This window comes from Rhinolophus sinicus, linkage group LG01 (assembly GCF_036562045.2).
Source record: "Rhinolophus sinicus isolate RSC01 linkage group LG01, ASM3656204v1, whole genome shotgun sequence".
Lineage (NCBI taxonomy): Eukaryota > Metazoa > Chordata > Mammalia > Chiroptera > Rhinolophidae > Rhinolophus > Rhinolophus sinicus.
In genome coordinates, this window is record NC_133751.1 from 178,131,238 (window position 1) to 178,145,846 (window position 14,609).

The following is a 14,609-nucleotide window of genomic DNA, read 5'->3' on the forward strand; positions in this document are numbered from 1 at the left end:
TTTTTCCCTGTCACCTCAGTTCCTAGCAAATTATCTGGCATAGAGTCATGTTTAATAAATGTTTACTGTCTGATTATGCCATGATTGCACTTTAGAAAAAGTGTGGGGACTTTTAAATCTTTAAAACTCCTCAGAAAGGGAAATAAAAGTATAGAGGTATCTCTTCTAAGGGGGGAAGAAAAAGATAGAACTCAACCCACAGCATGATGGCTCTGAGATGCCATAATATGATTTAATGTATAGTCAAGAAATCTATTACTTTGCTTTCTTGAAAATACTAGTTGATAGCACAGAGAGCACCTTCTACGCTGAAGCCAACCCATCTGTGAACAGTCTCCCACTTTTGAGTTTGTCACCACTGATGCAGTTTGACCCCTAAAAACACAACCTCTTGCATGTGGAAGCTATTTGTGCTAAAAGTTAGATTATCTCACACATGCTTTCCTTCCATGGCTTTATCCCAAACACAAATTTCATTTACATTTGCATAAGTAACCTGTTTCACCCTGTACTGAGCCTATAATTTTTCTTTAAAAGGCTTCAGCACTCTGCGCTTTGGAGCTGTCTCCTTTTCTGCAAACACTGTTTCTGCAAACTGTCCTTAAAACATATCTACATGGTCCAAGAGAAGGAAAAAAGGCCAAGTGAAACTGAGGAAAAAAGGAAAAAAAATTATATCTCTATATCAAATGAGTGCAAAAAAAAAAAAGAAAAAAGAAAAAAAATAAACACAGGAAAGACAATTTACAATATCAAAAGAAAACAAAATCACTTTTTAATTGACTTTTTCTTTGCCAATTCTGAAGCTAAGCACTTGCTCCTTCCTTATTAACTTTAGTCTTTGAGCAATTTTTTCCATTGTAAGCACTTTCTAAAAAATCATTTTCACACATTTCTCAGATACATTAATCCTTTCGGCATTCCTCTATGCACACATTATGGTACCCCAGCTTTAAATATAAAAGACTTTTATTATGTCCATTAACCATGGACATATGTGCTCCAAAAGTTTCCTGACACGCAGTCATTTGTGGTTTTTTAATTATAAACAGAGAATATTCACTAAAAAAATAAAGAAGCAGTCCCATAAATACATCTTTATACATTTGAATTTTGCTTGTATACGACAAAACATTTGGATAAATGACTCTCTTGGTTGCCAGCTCCAGGATGTGAGCATACATGCATTTATAAACACACAGAGATGCACATACATTCAAGTGGACAATTAAATCCATGCATCATACAGGACTCAAACAGCTGTAATTTCAAGTACCTCTGTCTTATTTCTAAAACAAGGGATTGGGTTTTCCCTACACTCACCAGGTCTCACTCTACATGAAAAACAAAACGGGAAAGAAGGCAACGTCCAGTAAAATACGTGACAAACAACGTCATATTTATTGAATGCGTTTTATTTTAACAACCAAAAAATTCTAACAGCCTAACAATGCACATAAGTTAAAAATTAATTATCACTTAGTGATAACAAAGATAGTTGATTTACATGGAAAAAAGAACATTTACAATATGTTAATCCTTATTCACATTGTTGATACCGCAATAAAACACAATTTTTTTCATTTCACAAAAAAAAGAAAAAAAGGCGGGAAATTGTGCTTTGTCAAGAGGCACTACAAGAGAAAGTTTCTTCTTCCAAATAGATATTATATGACAGATATTGAATAAATAGACATATATGCATTGTAATTCGCAAAGATCTGGCAAGACCACAGGCTAAAATGCCCACAGATTCACTTAGAACCACTGCAAACTTGGCAGTGAAATTAAAAAATAAAAGGCAAGACTTAGCATTGAAAAATACCTAATAAATTTTTGGTTGAAGTGTAAAAGATACCAAATGCGGATGCCATCGACAGATGAACCACCTTGTAAGAGCTTGGCAAAATCAGTTTCCATTTCGTGTACAGAATGACCTTCAGCAACAGTGTAAGAAGACAATTTGGAAAAGAGTAACTCGGAGATCAGGAAGCAGCAACCATGGACTTTCTGATTAAAGCTGCAGCATACTACAGAAATAGGAAGGCTGGGCCCAGGGCGTAACTGCAAACAACCATCCTTTTGCAAAGGTATATGATGCTCATGTCAAGATAATGTTTTAAACATCATTATTTGAAAAAGTACAGGAAAATGTCCCTTTAAAAACTCCAGAGGTTACTGAGCAGCTAGAATTAGCTTGTATTGCAACATGTCTTCTCCCTGTATATTGTAAGTTCTGAGTTAATATCTACACATAGAGGTTTTTTTTTTTAACTCCTACCTTTTATACCTTTCAAATATATAAATAGTATTAACAGTTATATTACAATGTTTGTGTAGTAAACAGAAAATAACTTTCAAAGTGATATTGCATGAGGTCTTTGACAAGGTTGCATGAGAGCACAACTCAAAACATATCCAACCGTGTGGAACTTTGTGATGGCCACGTTGCAGCACGGTTAGGTTCACCAGGCCAGTCCTGAAGATGAGGTCTCCTCTTGCAATTACTGTAAGTAGAAGTGAAAAGTAATGTGACTGGTGTTTCTGATGGGAAGCTAAAGGACACTGGGAGAACTATAGTAGATTGCAGCTTTAATGCTCATTCCACTAAACAGCCAGTCAGCATTAGTTCTGCTTTACGGACGGTAATTGCTATGTAGGTAACTGGGAAAACGTTTCCGTTGGTGACGAGTAGGTGATTCCACTGCAATTGCTTCACTTACTCTATTGCCTGGAGCTGCACAATGGTTCAAAAACAGGTTCTGGTTAGGGCTGCCATACCAGGGAAGGGCTGAGGCTTGTGAGAGCAGGGATCGACAATGTTTGGTTAGGTGGATGGAATGTGTACGAAGAAGAGGAAGCCCAAAGTGAAACAGAAATGAGAAACGTCTTTTGGGAAATGGAAGGATGAAGATTTATTTGAGAGGGAGCCCCTTTAACTGGGCAGCAACTTCTTTTCTAACTTAACATTACATTGAACTATTTTCTATTTAAAAAAAAAAGAAAAGAAAAGAAAACAGCAACAACAAACAACTTCTAAATGAGCAGGCTTATTAATTTTAAGATTTGAAGCCACGAGCAGGTAAATAAATTTCACAACAAAATGTGGCTCATACTATGAATTCCATATGTCCAACGTCAAAATGTCATTTTATCAAGACTGCACTAGTGTACAAGTGTTCTCAGTACTGAATTTCAGTTTTACTCACTTGGAATTCCACAGAAATACATCTGTTAACTACAGTAATGACAAGTTGAATAACGGAACAGATCGAGTCATTTTAAATGTGCATTGTGTCTTTAAGAGTAATTTGACTTGTATCATTTAAGGTGCCCTGATTTTTTTCACTTTACTTTCTTCTTCTTTCTTTCTTTCTTTTTTTTTTCTTTTTTTGGCAGTGTTGATTTATTTTGTTAAATACATACCTCAAAAATTACCTATCAAGCTGCCAGATAGGAAGCCATAGAACAACAACAAAAAAAAAAAATCAGGGACAAACACAGAAAATAAATAGGAATTCAAAAATAGTCACCCCACCCTGAGAGCAGGCCGCAGTTTATCAAAAAGCCAAAGCGACTCACTGTGAAGTGGTTTTTTTAATACATAAACAAGTCTCTTCTTTAAGAACTCATTTCACAGTCTATTCTTTCCGATGTAAAGTTCTCTGTCCCATGCAATTTTAATATATATATGTAAATATATAGATATATACATATACATATACACACACACTTGTAGCTTCCTTCATTTATTTTATAGGTTTTTCCATCCTGGAACTTGCCTGCTGTCTCTCCCATAAGTGCGAGGATAAGGAAGGCCTTCGCTCCTGTGATTATCAGTTCTATGACCCAGTCAACTGCAAAAGTGTAACACTTCAGTGTCTTTGCCAAGGCGATCTCTGATTCGGAAATACTGAACTTATTCAGTCTACAGGTGTATCCTGTGCAACAAAGAAATGTCAAAAAAGGTAAGAAAAACAAAACAGACCAAAAAAAAAAAAGACAAAAATAAAATAAAGCCAAAAAAAGACATATTTTAAGAAACTAAAACAGAAAATCCTTGGACCGATGTATTGCTTTGCCTGGTAGGAGTTCACATTATCTCTGGTCAATCTCAGCAGGCGCAGCCTTGCCTTTTTCTGCACTTTCCTCCTCAGCTTCCACTTTGTACATCTCCTCCGAGCCTTCCTCGCTGTCGTTCTCCTCGGACTCCGTCAGCAGCTCCTCGTCCTTATACTCTGCCACATCCACTGCCGAGCCCAGGTGTTCCTTGAGCTTCCCATGATGCTTCACGTGGTACCGCTGGTTCTGGAAGAACTTGATGATGGTGTGTTTGGGGAGATCCAGCTGGGCAGAAAGGGTGTGAATAGCTTCCTGATCGGGGTACAGGCCCACATCATGAATAAAACTTTGGAGGATCCCCAGGGCTTCCAAGGAGATCTTTGTGCGAGACCGGGGCTTTTTGGCACAACTGTCTTCAGTTGGAGGAGGTGGGGGAGGTGCTTCTTCTCTGGGAGGGGAACTCTCCTTGGTTGGCTGAGACTGCTGTCTATGAAGAACCTGATAATTAAAATTAAAAATACATATATTAACGTTTGACTCGCGATTTTACCTTTCCAAAGCCATTGTCCCTCTGAAATATGTGGTGTCTATCCAGTATTGGAATAAGGCAATACTCATTCGTAAACTCAGGTCTTGAGAAAACTTAAAAGTATTACTGGAGATTTAGAGAATCTTATCTACAAAACAGGAGGTGAATAATAGTAATGTTTGCTAATATTTATATTCTGAGGCACAAAGAAGTTAGTCATTTGTTGCCCAAGGTCATTTGAATTTAAGCAATCTGGCTCCAGACTCTTCCTTGCTGTTAACCAGAATGATATGCCTGTCACTTCTCTGAACGCGAATGAAAAGCAACTGGAACCAGAGGGAAAGTGCAGGCTCTACAATTAGAACTCACAAGTTCAAGTCCAGACCCTTCCGCTTAGGTGGGTGTCCTTGTGCAAGACACTAAGTATCTTTAAGCCTCAATTTCATCATCTACAAAAGAAGGATAAGACACTAACTTCCTAAAGATGTTGTAAGAATTCAATGGTATAACATATGCAAAGAATAGTGCTTACCTTAGAGGTTGACAAACTTTTTCAGGAAAGAGCTGGATAGTAAATATTTTAGTCTTTGCAGGGCCATACAGTGTCTGTTGAATGACTCAACTCTATCTTTGTAGCGTGAAAGCAGCCGTGGGTAATACGTAAACAAATGAACATGGCTATGTTCCAATAAAACTTTATTTACAAAAACAGGTGGAAGACTGAATTTGGCCCATGGGCCAGAGTCTGTCCACCCCTCGCTCAGGGTAAACACCCAATAAGTGACAGTCATTATTATCAGCCTCACAATTGCTCTTAGCGGGTAAAAAGCAATACTTGGTATTTGAGCCAGAAAAATCAATCCTTCATAAAATTAGACACTTTTCTTTATTTTCTGTTCACTCTGATTTTGATCCTTATGATTTTTTTAATATAAAAACTTCCATATTAATCTGAAGGTAAAACTTTTTCTTAAATTATGAATTTTAAATGATTGTTTTATATTCATATTGATGGACCTTCTCAATATCACTATAAACTATTAAAACTGTTTTGCACACACTTCCTAATTTCTGATTTTTTTAAACCCTTAATGTCAAGGTATTCTAGTTGCTATAATAAATTTAAATGTCTCTTTTATCTCTACCTATTCCCCACTTATGAAAAAAAATAAACTCTAGGCAAACTTATTCTTGATCTTCATAATTGCTTCTTCAGCATCGTCTCTCTGCATGAAATAATTTCCCATTTTAATATTTATTTATGAACCGTCTTCAATTTGACAAAAGAAAAAAAGAACAGAGGAGAACAGGACAACCTGTCTGGGCTCTCATCAGAGGCATACGTGAGAAGGGCTTCGTGGAGAGGGCAGAGGGCGCATGGATCCCCGGAGGAAGCTCCGCGGCTGCTCACACCTCACAGCAGCTGCATGTTACGTAACTACAAGGCAAACATGCTGGGCCCCACTAACAAGTGTTACGTCAACTCTAAAGGCAAAGACCACATTTCCTCTACACAGATTGTACCTAACTTCCAGAATCACCCCAAGACCTTTAAAAACAGTGAGTTCACTTTTAAAAAACACATATTTCTCCTCTTACCATTCTCTCCTATTTTTATAACATCTTTTTCGTGTTAGAGTAACAAATAAAACATTTTCTAGTGTTCAGGGATAAATCAGTCCAATCGGTGCAGAAGAAAACACATCTAGTTACATTAAAGCATCACGGGTCCGACCATCCCTACCACCATCACCATCACCACCACACATGACCCATATGGTCCATTTTCTTTTCTAGCTATAAAACACTAACATCAAAGCAAGCATTTAAGAAAAAAAATATCTGCCATCTATCCTAGTCTTAAGGACCATCTGATGAAAAAATAATTTCTCACCAATGTGAAAATGCCAGTCTCTTATACAATTTAATAAGTATTAGGGCAGATGAAATTGTTACCTAAGTAATGTAATGATAGAAGAGGATGAAACTTTTCAAATAATAATTAATAATCAAGTAGTAAAAATGATAATAAAAATGATAATCAAATGCAAATAAGAATATCAATCATAATAAGATGACGGCTGGTAGCAGAAAGAAATCTGAAACAGAGCACCATAAAACTGTGGCATGAAAGGTACATGTGATGTTGACCAATTAAAATGAATGTTCTTGGCTTTTTCTTTATCACTTTCAACTAAGGGTAAGCTTGTGCGGTCTGCCATGATAAGCTGGCATCAGCATAAAAGTGAGAGCTCCATTACTTCAACACGATAATTATAGCCAGCAGGAAAGTGGGGTTGCACGGTGGGCCTGCCCTGCTCCTGGCAGCTTTGATGGCAGGAAGATATTTGCTCTGAGGTCAAACTCTGGGCAGCCTGAGCATTGTAATAAACGGATCTCTGTGTCAACAAGTGAGGATTTTGTTTTCTGGTGAGAGAGACAGAGAGAGAGACTGAAATTATGTATGGAATACATACTCAAAGATCATATATTGAAGCACGAGTACCCCCTATTAGAGCAATTATGTTAATTGGAAGACAAAAGAGAATTAAAATGCCCCATTTTCTAAATTATGCTTGCCTTCTGTAGTAAAAGTCAGCATAACGATTCCATTTAATTAAATAATTAGATTGGTTCTTTAGGGGTTTTCCATTGTGCATTGGTTAGATTTAAAGAGATTTTCCAAAACTACACTTTGAAGTTACTATAATCTTTCTGCATGACAGGGTTTATTCTTCTCCTTAAGGCCAACCAGTTGGTTACATTCCCTCCCTTCTTCTTTAGAACCTAGTAGTAGTAACACGTGCATATGGGGAAGCCACACGTGAAATAGAAAAACAACAATAATTAATAATAGCCGTCACTTATTGAGCACTTACTCTGTGCCAGGCAGTTCTAAGACCTTTAAATGGATTCACTTTTTAATCTTTGCAGTTCCTCCTGAAGGTGCTATTTGGATCAAGAACAATCTGGAAACATGGAGCATCTCAGGAAAACTGTTTAAATTGGATATTAAAAACACAGGAAGCTGTCGGTCTGAGAAAGCAGGTTTCCAAGGAACAGTGATATCCCATTATAGAAGAGAAAGATGTTTCTCAGAAAAGTAACAGCAATAGAAATAATCTACAAAGTGAAATGTCTTGTTTCTGGTCAGACAGTATTCTATGGTGAGTTGGGCAGCATGGCAAAATTTATATGATGAAGGTTAAGTGCTATTTCTAGCATCTTCGAGCAGATAAGGAAAGAAGAGTCAAATAGAGAATGACAGGATAAGCAGGTCTCAGGAGAAATTATCTTACAAGTGACCACAAAGGCCTGCCTGAGGGTCTTCTGTTACACTGACACATTTCTTTGTCTATAATCCCCTTTCAAACACAATATGCATGAACCTCAGATGAAAAGACTCCCCAAATTATCTATCCCAACTATCTTCATTCCCTTCAAATGTTCTAATGACTCCAAGCAGAGTTGTTTATTGTCTCTGGACACTTTTTAGCAAAAAGAACTGCATAAATTTCCTCACTAGCCAATTGCAGTAACTCACTATTATGACAATCAAAGAATTCTTAATGTTGCGTAGTGGTGTAAGTACTCTGAGCACAAGGAGATACAGCCTAATGCTGACAAGATGGTCTTTCTGAGACAAGGAGATCAATCCAAACTCTCTCTTAAAATCTTCCCATCTAAACAGCGGGAACTTTTTCTTCATTTTCTCACATCTTGACTAAATAATGTCAACTCTTTTAGCCTCTTCTTCATAGGACAGGTTTCTGAACTCCCACTTAACTGAATTACAGTTTTTCTACCTAAATTTCTAAGATGTTCAAACTTCCTTGTTATTGATCTAGAATAAATCTAGTCTGGCCTCTGAGCCAAGCAAGTGCCCCAAGTAACTCAAGTGTGAGGCCATGTCATTGGTTCCCACTGGATGGACATAGAAGTGGCCCTGTTCCTCAGCTCATTTGACCATTCAGGCATATATTTCTAGCTGATGTTTTTTTCAATCACAAAATTTTTCAATTGCTTCAACAAGACAGAGAACATCCTGCCAACTGAATAGAGATATGCTCTTTCCCAACAAGTTCTTCACACACCTGGATTATTGTTTTCTGGGATTTTTAAATGAAGTTTAGTGAAGCATCTTCCCCGACATTTATGTAAAATTGCCCAAGTCCACAGACTTTTCAGTCTCATCCTTTTTCACCCTTTTTCAAAATGGGTCCAGTCGTTGACCTTTTCTATTCCTAAGGTCTATCATCTTTCACGTGATTTTCCCAAATAACAGAATATATTATTCTGTAAAGATAATCACCCATCCTTTTACTCTTGACTTTTGCAAACTGAAGCCTGATAATTCATCCTAGCCCTATTTCGGTTTGGAATTTTCTCCATCACAATTGAACTTAAATTAATCTAGTGAATAATTCAGTTCTGATATTTTCTACAAACAGAATTTTAAAAGGTTTATTTAAAAATCTCTTTTTCATAGCTTCCATTAATTGATTTTTCAATACAACAATTAGGGTTCATAGCACTGAAATGTTTAAGTAGCTTCAATAATAATAATGGTAATAATAATAATTAGTAGTAGTAATAATAGGTGGTAGCATTCATGGTAAAGCTTATTATGAGCCAAAAAATGGCCTCCATGCGATATAGTTTATTATTTTCACAGTATTCCTGGAGGCAGCTATTTTTACCCTATTTTATGATGAGAAAACTGGAGTTCAGAGAGTATAAGTAAAATGTTTGAGTCTGCAAAGCATGTAAGTAGCAGAACTGGGATTCTAAAACCTATCTGTCTGTTTTTAAATCCCATACCCTTAAACATTATGTTCTCCTGCCTCCTATGAGCAAGTCCACATAGGAAAATTGAACAGTCTTAGAGCAGAGGTTACAGACCATAAATAAAATATCAGGTAGTAATAAATACTATAAGCAAAAACAGAGCCATGCAGAAAGAAGAAAAGTGGGAAGTTATTTTAGATACGGTGACTCAGGGATGGCTCCCTAAGCAGGCGGCCTTTGAGCAGAGGCCAGAAGGAAATGAGGACCACACCATGGAGAAGAGCCTTCCAGACAAAGGAAACAGCAAGCAAAAATGCTGGGAGCTAGGAATATCCTTGGTATATTTGAAGAACTTCAAAGAAAGGAACACGTGAGAGCTGTGCCACCCAATACAGCAACTAGTAGCCACGTGTGTCTATCTACATTTAGCATTCAAGCCATTAAAACTACAGAAGAAAAACCTTGGTTCCACAGTCCCATTAACCATATTTCAAATGCTGGATAACCGCCCTGTGCAATATCATATTGCACAGCACAGACACAGCACATTTTGATCGTCACCGCAAGTTGTGCAGGTCAGCCCTGTGCTGGAGAGAAATGCCACCTGAGAGGTAGCCAGGGCCAGAGCATGTAGGCCTTTGGCATTCTCCTGTCAGGGTGACGGAAAGTCCTCACAATGAATTACAATCATAACATGAGTAGGATGTGAAAGTGCCACTATTACTAGAGAGAAGACAAATATTCTTATGTCCACATGCTAAGTGAGAAAGACTCGGCTTGTAATATGTTACTGGACTTTCAATGGAGTATCACCAATAGCAATACCATCATAGAAACAACCAGAAAGGTGCACTGGCACTTCTATCCTCAAGAAAATGGTTAATTTATATTTAGGGGATAGCTACCCTCTTCATCGGAGGCGCTTAACATGTCTCAAAAGAATTAAACATTTAGAGATAAAGACACATGTGCTCCAATGTTCACTGCAGCTTTGTTTACGGTGGCCAAGACATGGAAACAACCAAAATGTCCTTCGATAGATGAATGGATAAAGAAGTTGTGGTATATATACACAATGGAATACTATTCGGCGGTAAGAAAAGATGATATAGGAACATTTGTGACAACATGGATGGATCTTGAGAGTGTAATGCTGAGTGAAATAAGTCAGACAGAAAAAGCAGAGAACCATGTGATTTCACTGATATGTGGTATATAAACCAAAACAACAAAAGAACAAGACAAACAAATGAGAAACAGAAACTCATAGACACAGACAATAGTTTAGTGGTTACCAGAGGGTAAGGGGGGTGGGGGGTGGGAGATGAGGGTAAAGGGAATCAAATATATGGTGATGGAAGGAGAACTGACTCTGGGTGATGAACACACAATGGGATTTATAGATGATGTAATACAGAATTGTACACCTGAAATCTATGTAATTTTACTAACAATTGTCACCCCAATAAATTTAATTAAAAAAAAAAAAAGAAAAAAAAAGAATTATGTTTAAAACCTTGGGGGTTAAAAGAGTAAAAAAGGAAGTATCCATTTATCAAATATTTATGGAGTGTCTATAATAATTGGACCTATTGCTTGACAAGGCTTTCTAATAAGGAGTCCCATCTCCACCAATTAAGTGTTGATGAATAGGTAATAGGTAATGGGTAGGGCATAAACAAATAGATAGTGAAAAGTCGACTAAGTTCCTTCTTATTTATTTGCTGACATCTCTTTGGGCTAAAATATGACATGCATGTATATAAATGGACACGAAGATGGTGACAAAGAAATAAACATAAATATATTCAAAAGAGACATCAACTTCATAATAAAACCCAAGACCCCCCCTTGCCCAGTGACAAAGCACAATCATAACATGAACATGTTTCTCTGCCTTCAAAACGGTAATTTTTGAAAACGAGGACAAAATGGGTACCATGACAAAAGTTGACTAAGAAAGATAAAGCAGCTCTTCTTAAACTTCTCAGTGTTCAAATAGATTTTGAAGACCTCAATGAAAACCAGCTGGGAGCCATGTGTAAAATATAATGGTTTTTGCCTGCAGGGAAGGAAGTGAGATCTTGAATGATTAAGTTTAGAAAAGTATATAATTCACTATATCATTATGGGGTGAACTGAATTACTTATAATAAGCCAAGATTTTGTGGTCTTTTTATAGAGAGAAAATGAGAAATTATTAAGGAGGTGACTGTAGAGGGTGGCTGATCAGTGTGGTGGTAACAGGTTAAAACAAAACTTGCCGAGGGGGCGCTTCCACCTCTGTGACGAGCCTCACCCAGCGGAGTGAGCCTCACTCACCCAGAGCTGCAGGCCGTCAGCAGTAATGCCCATCGACAGGAGATGGGGACACAAAGATGACGTTTTTGTCAGCATTTATTTGGAGTTAGTATCAGAATTCCTTTGACTTGTTTAATTTTACCTAATCTAGGACACCAAAATATTAAACAGTTGATCGAAAAGAGGAAACCATTTTTCCACTAAAAGTTGCAAGAGGAATATATTTAACAGGAATATATTGAACCACTGGGTTAAAAACCCTGTGCATAACTCAATTAGACTTTGTTAAATAAGTGACTATATAAATGCTGCTATTTTTAAAATAGACTATGTATAAAATATCGTATAACTGGGATATTTGTCTTAAATTTCAATAACCTAGTTCTACATCCTAATATTCCCTTTTTTTTCAAAATCAGCATTTAAGACTATTAATTCTGGCTCCAAATTCAATGGGGAGAACTTAGCATTAATTATTATTCATGTAAATTTTACATATCTATCTCACCTACAGTATGTGCTACATACATATTGGCACACCATATGCCTGGCACAAAGTAAATGCTCACTTCATCTATTGTCTGCTGCACTAAATTAATTCCATATTTGCTCTTCTTTATTCTTGTTCTGCACAACTTATTATTTTTCTGGTTACTGTCCCTTTTCAGCAAAACTATTTTTTAAAAGTAAAGAAACTTTACTCATTATAGACACTTATATCTAGTGGATATATGAGAGCAAATATAGTATATTTATACTTTTTACCATTTCTTGTGTTAAAAGAAATTCCAGGGCACTGTTATAATCCATAAGATGACACTGTATAGAAATTGTGAGCAAGAATTTTGGGGTCACAAAGTCCTGGTTTTGAATCCAGTCCTTACCCCCAAAAGCACATCTAGTTACTGATCTTGTGGCTCTGAGCAAGTTACTTTCTCCGAGCTGCAGTGTTTGTTATTCTGTAACATCTTCTGTGTAGTAATATGAGGATTAAGTGAGATAGTGCATGCTAAAAACTTAGCAGAGTTCTTGTCATAAGGTTTCCGTAAGTAGTTACTATCATTAAAAATTACACATACATTATGAGAAGAAATTACACGTGCATTATAAGAAGAAATTACACATGCATGATGATTTGCCTCTTGACTTTATCGCTCAAAGACATTTTCACAGGCAAAACATATTCTCCAAGATACACAGCTCAGCACTATTTCTAACTTCAAATGATGTTACTTGAGTTGGCTCTTATGGTTGTAATTTCACATCCTAACATTATAAGACTTATTAAAACCCATGGTTTAGTTTTGTTGCTTTTTTTGGATTATACAGTATCCTAAGGTCAAAATTCAGGAAATCTGTTATTAAAAAAAAAAAAAAAAAAAAAGTTCCATGAAGTGATGACAAATTGCAGACTACAGGTGTTAGATTACATTTTGACTCCAGGCACATTTAATATAAGTTGGTCTCCTTTTACAATTGCTCTTAGCACATACAGCTATAGAAAGGGGATCTAAAAAATAATAATAACAAAAGGAGAGCGAGAATAAGAAAAAAAAAAAAGAGCGGTGCTCAATAAAAGAAGACCATGTCAAGAGAAATCAATACAAACAAGCAAAATGGTAGGAAGTCTGACATGGAAATATGTGTTCAATTTCATCCAGCCTTAGTCTGAGTTTCCTTTAATATTGTAACCAAGATGCTATTGGAACATTGTGTATGTTTTTAATGCAGTTTAATAATTGGTTCTCAAAATAAACACTTTGGTCAAAGATAAAAGCATAAAAACACTGTGACACAATAATCTGTTAAAATAAACTTGGGTGTTGGAGGAAGCACAGTTCTTAAAGCAGCCTTTGGCTTATATCATTTCCTCTTTGGTAACAAATTGAGAACAACTTATACCAACAACTTTGGTATGGTTTGGGGGAGGGGGAAGGAAGTGTTGCAGTCATTAATCTGACTATTGGGAGGGGCCAGAATCTGAAAATACTGAAGAGGTAGCTGAGTGAGCTGCTTCTGTAACATAAGGAGATGAGCTGACACTGTAAATTAAGCAGAGTCAAGACCAGTAACTATATCTTAATCAAATAGACACCGTACAGCTTAAAAAACAATCATCTCTCCTGTTAGGACGTAAGAGAGGTAAAACATGATCATATATTGAATCTAATGGCAATTACACCTTCCCTTCATTAGTATCGTGGAAAACATGACCAAAACCATTCTATACACAGGACAGACAGAATCCATGAGATGACTCAGCAAGAGCAGACACTTAGGACGGTCCAGGCCATGACTATACATCCTTCTGCCTGGGACAAACCATCTCCCAGTCCACCCATCCCAATTCCATTTGCCTGACACCCATGAGCATTTATTTCATCCTTTTCCCCATGCATCTCCACCAGCCTTCACGATCTTTTCTCAAAACATAAAACTTAGCCTAAAAATTAACAGAGAAGGCCTATATTTTGAAGACCAGATTCACGGTACAAGTAACACTAGAGTGTCTTTAAAGAACTTACATTTGTGTTACAATGAGTAAAGAATAGCATGGACATAACCAGGGCTGACAGTTACCTCTGGGATTATGATTTTTAAATGAGGGCAAGATTTGTTTCATTGGTATAATCAAGAAAAGAGTGACTTTTGCATCAGCATGAATGAAAGAAAAAGCTCTAAGTCAAGTTTAAGATAACCAGGGTAACTAAACAAAGAGGGTAAAAGGTTAGATGACTTGAAAACCTGGAATTCATAGTATATTAAAAGAACCAACCTGGAGATTCATAATATCACATCAATAGCAAAAGGCCAAGAGAGAAAGGTGTGCAAAGGGTTCAGGATAAGAATGATCCATTAGAATTCTTAAATAGTTAATCCAGTTGGCTAAATAATTCTCAAGTACAGTAAAAATGGGACCCAAATGAAA

General features: G+C 36.7%; 1 protein-coding gene across 4 annotated transcripts in view; it reads right to left on the bottom strand.

The window, feature by feature from the left end:
• Window positions 1-945: 945 nt before the first annotated feature.
• Window positions 946-14,609, bottom strand: part of SATB2 (SATB homeobox 2) — a 237,890-nt gene continuing 224,226 nt past the window's right edge. For 3 of the 4 annotated variants that reach the window (XM_074339726.1, XM_074339725.1, XM_074339724.1), the window contains exon 12: window positions 946-4,560. In XM_074339726.1, coding sequence (XP_074195827.1) covers window positions 4,099-4,560 — 462 coding nt within the window. In that variant the 3' untranslated portion in view covers window positions 946-4,098. The remainder of the gene's footprint in view (window positions 4,561-14,609) is intronic. The other variant, XM_019746481.2, reaches the window with a different exon arrangement.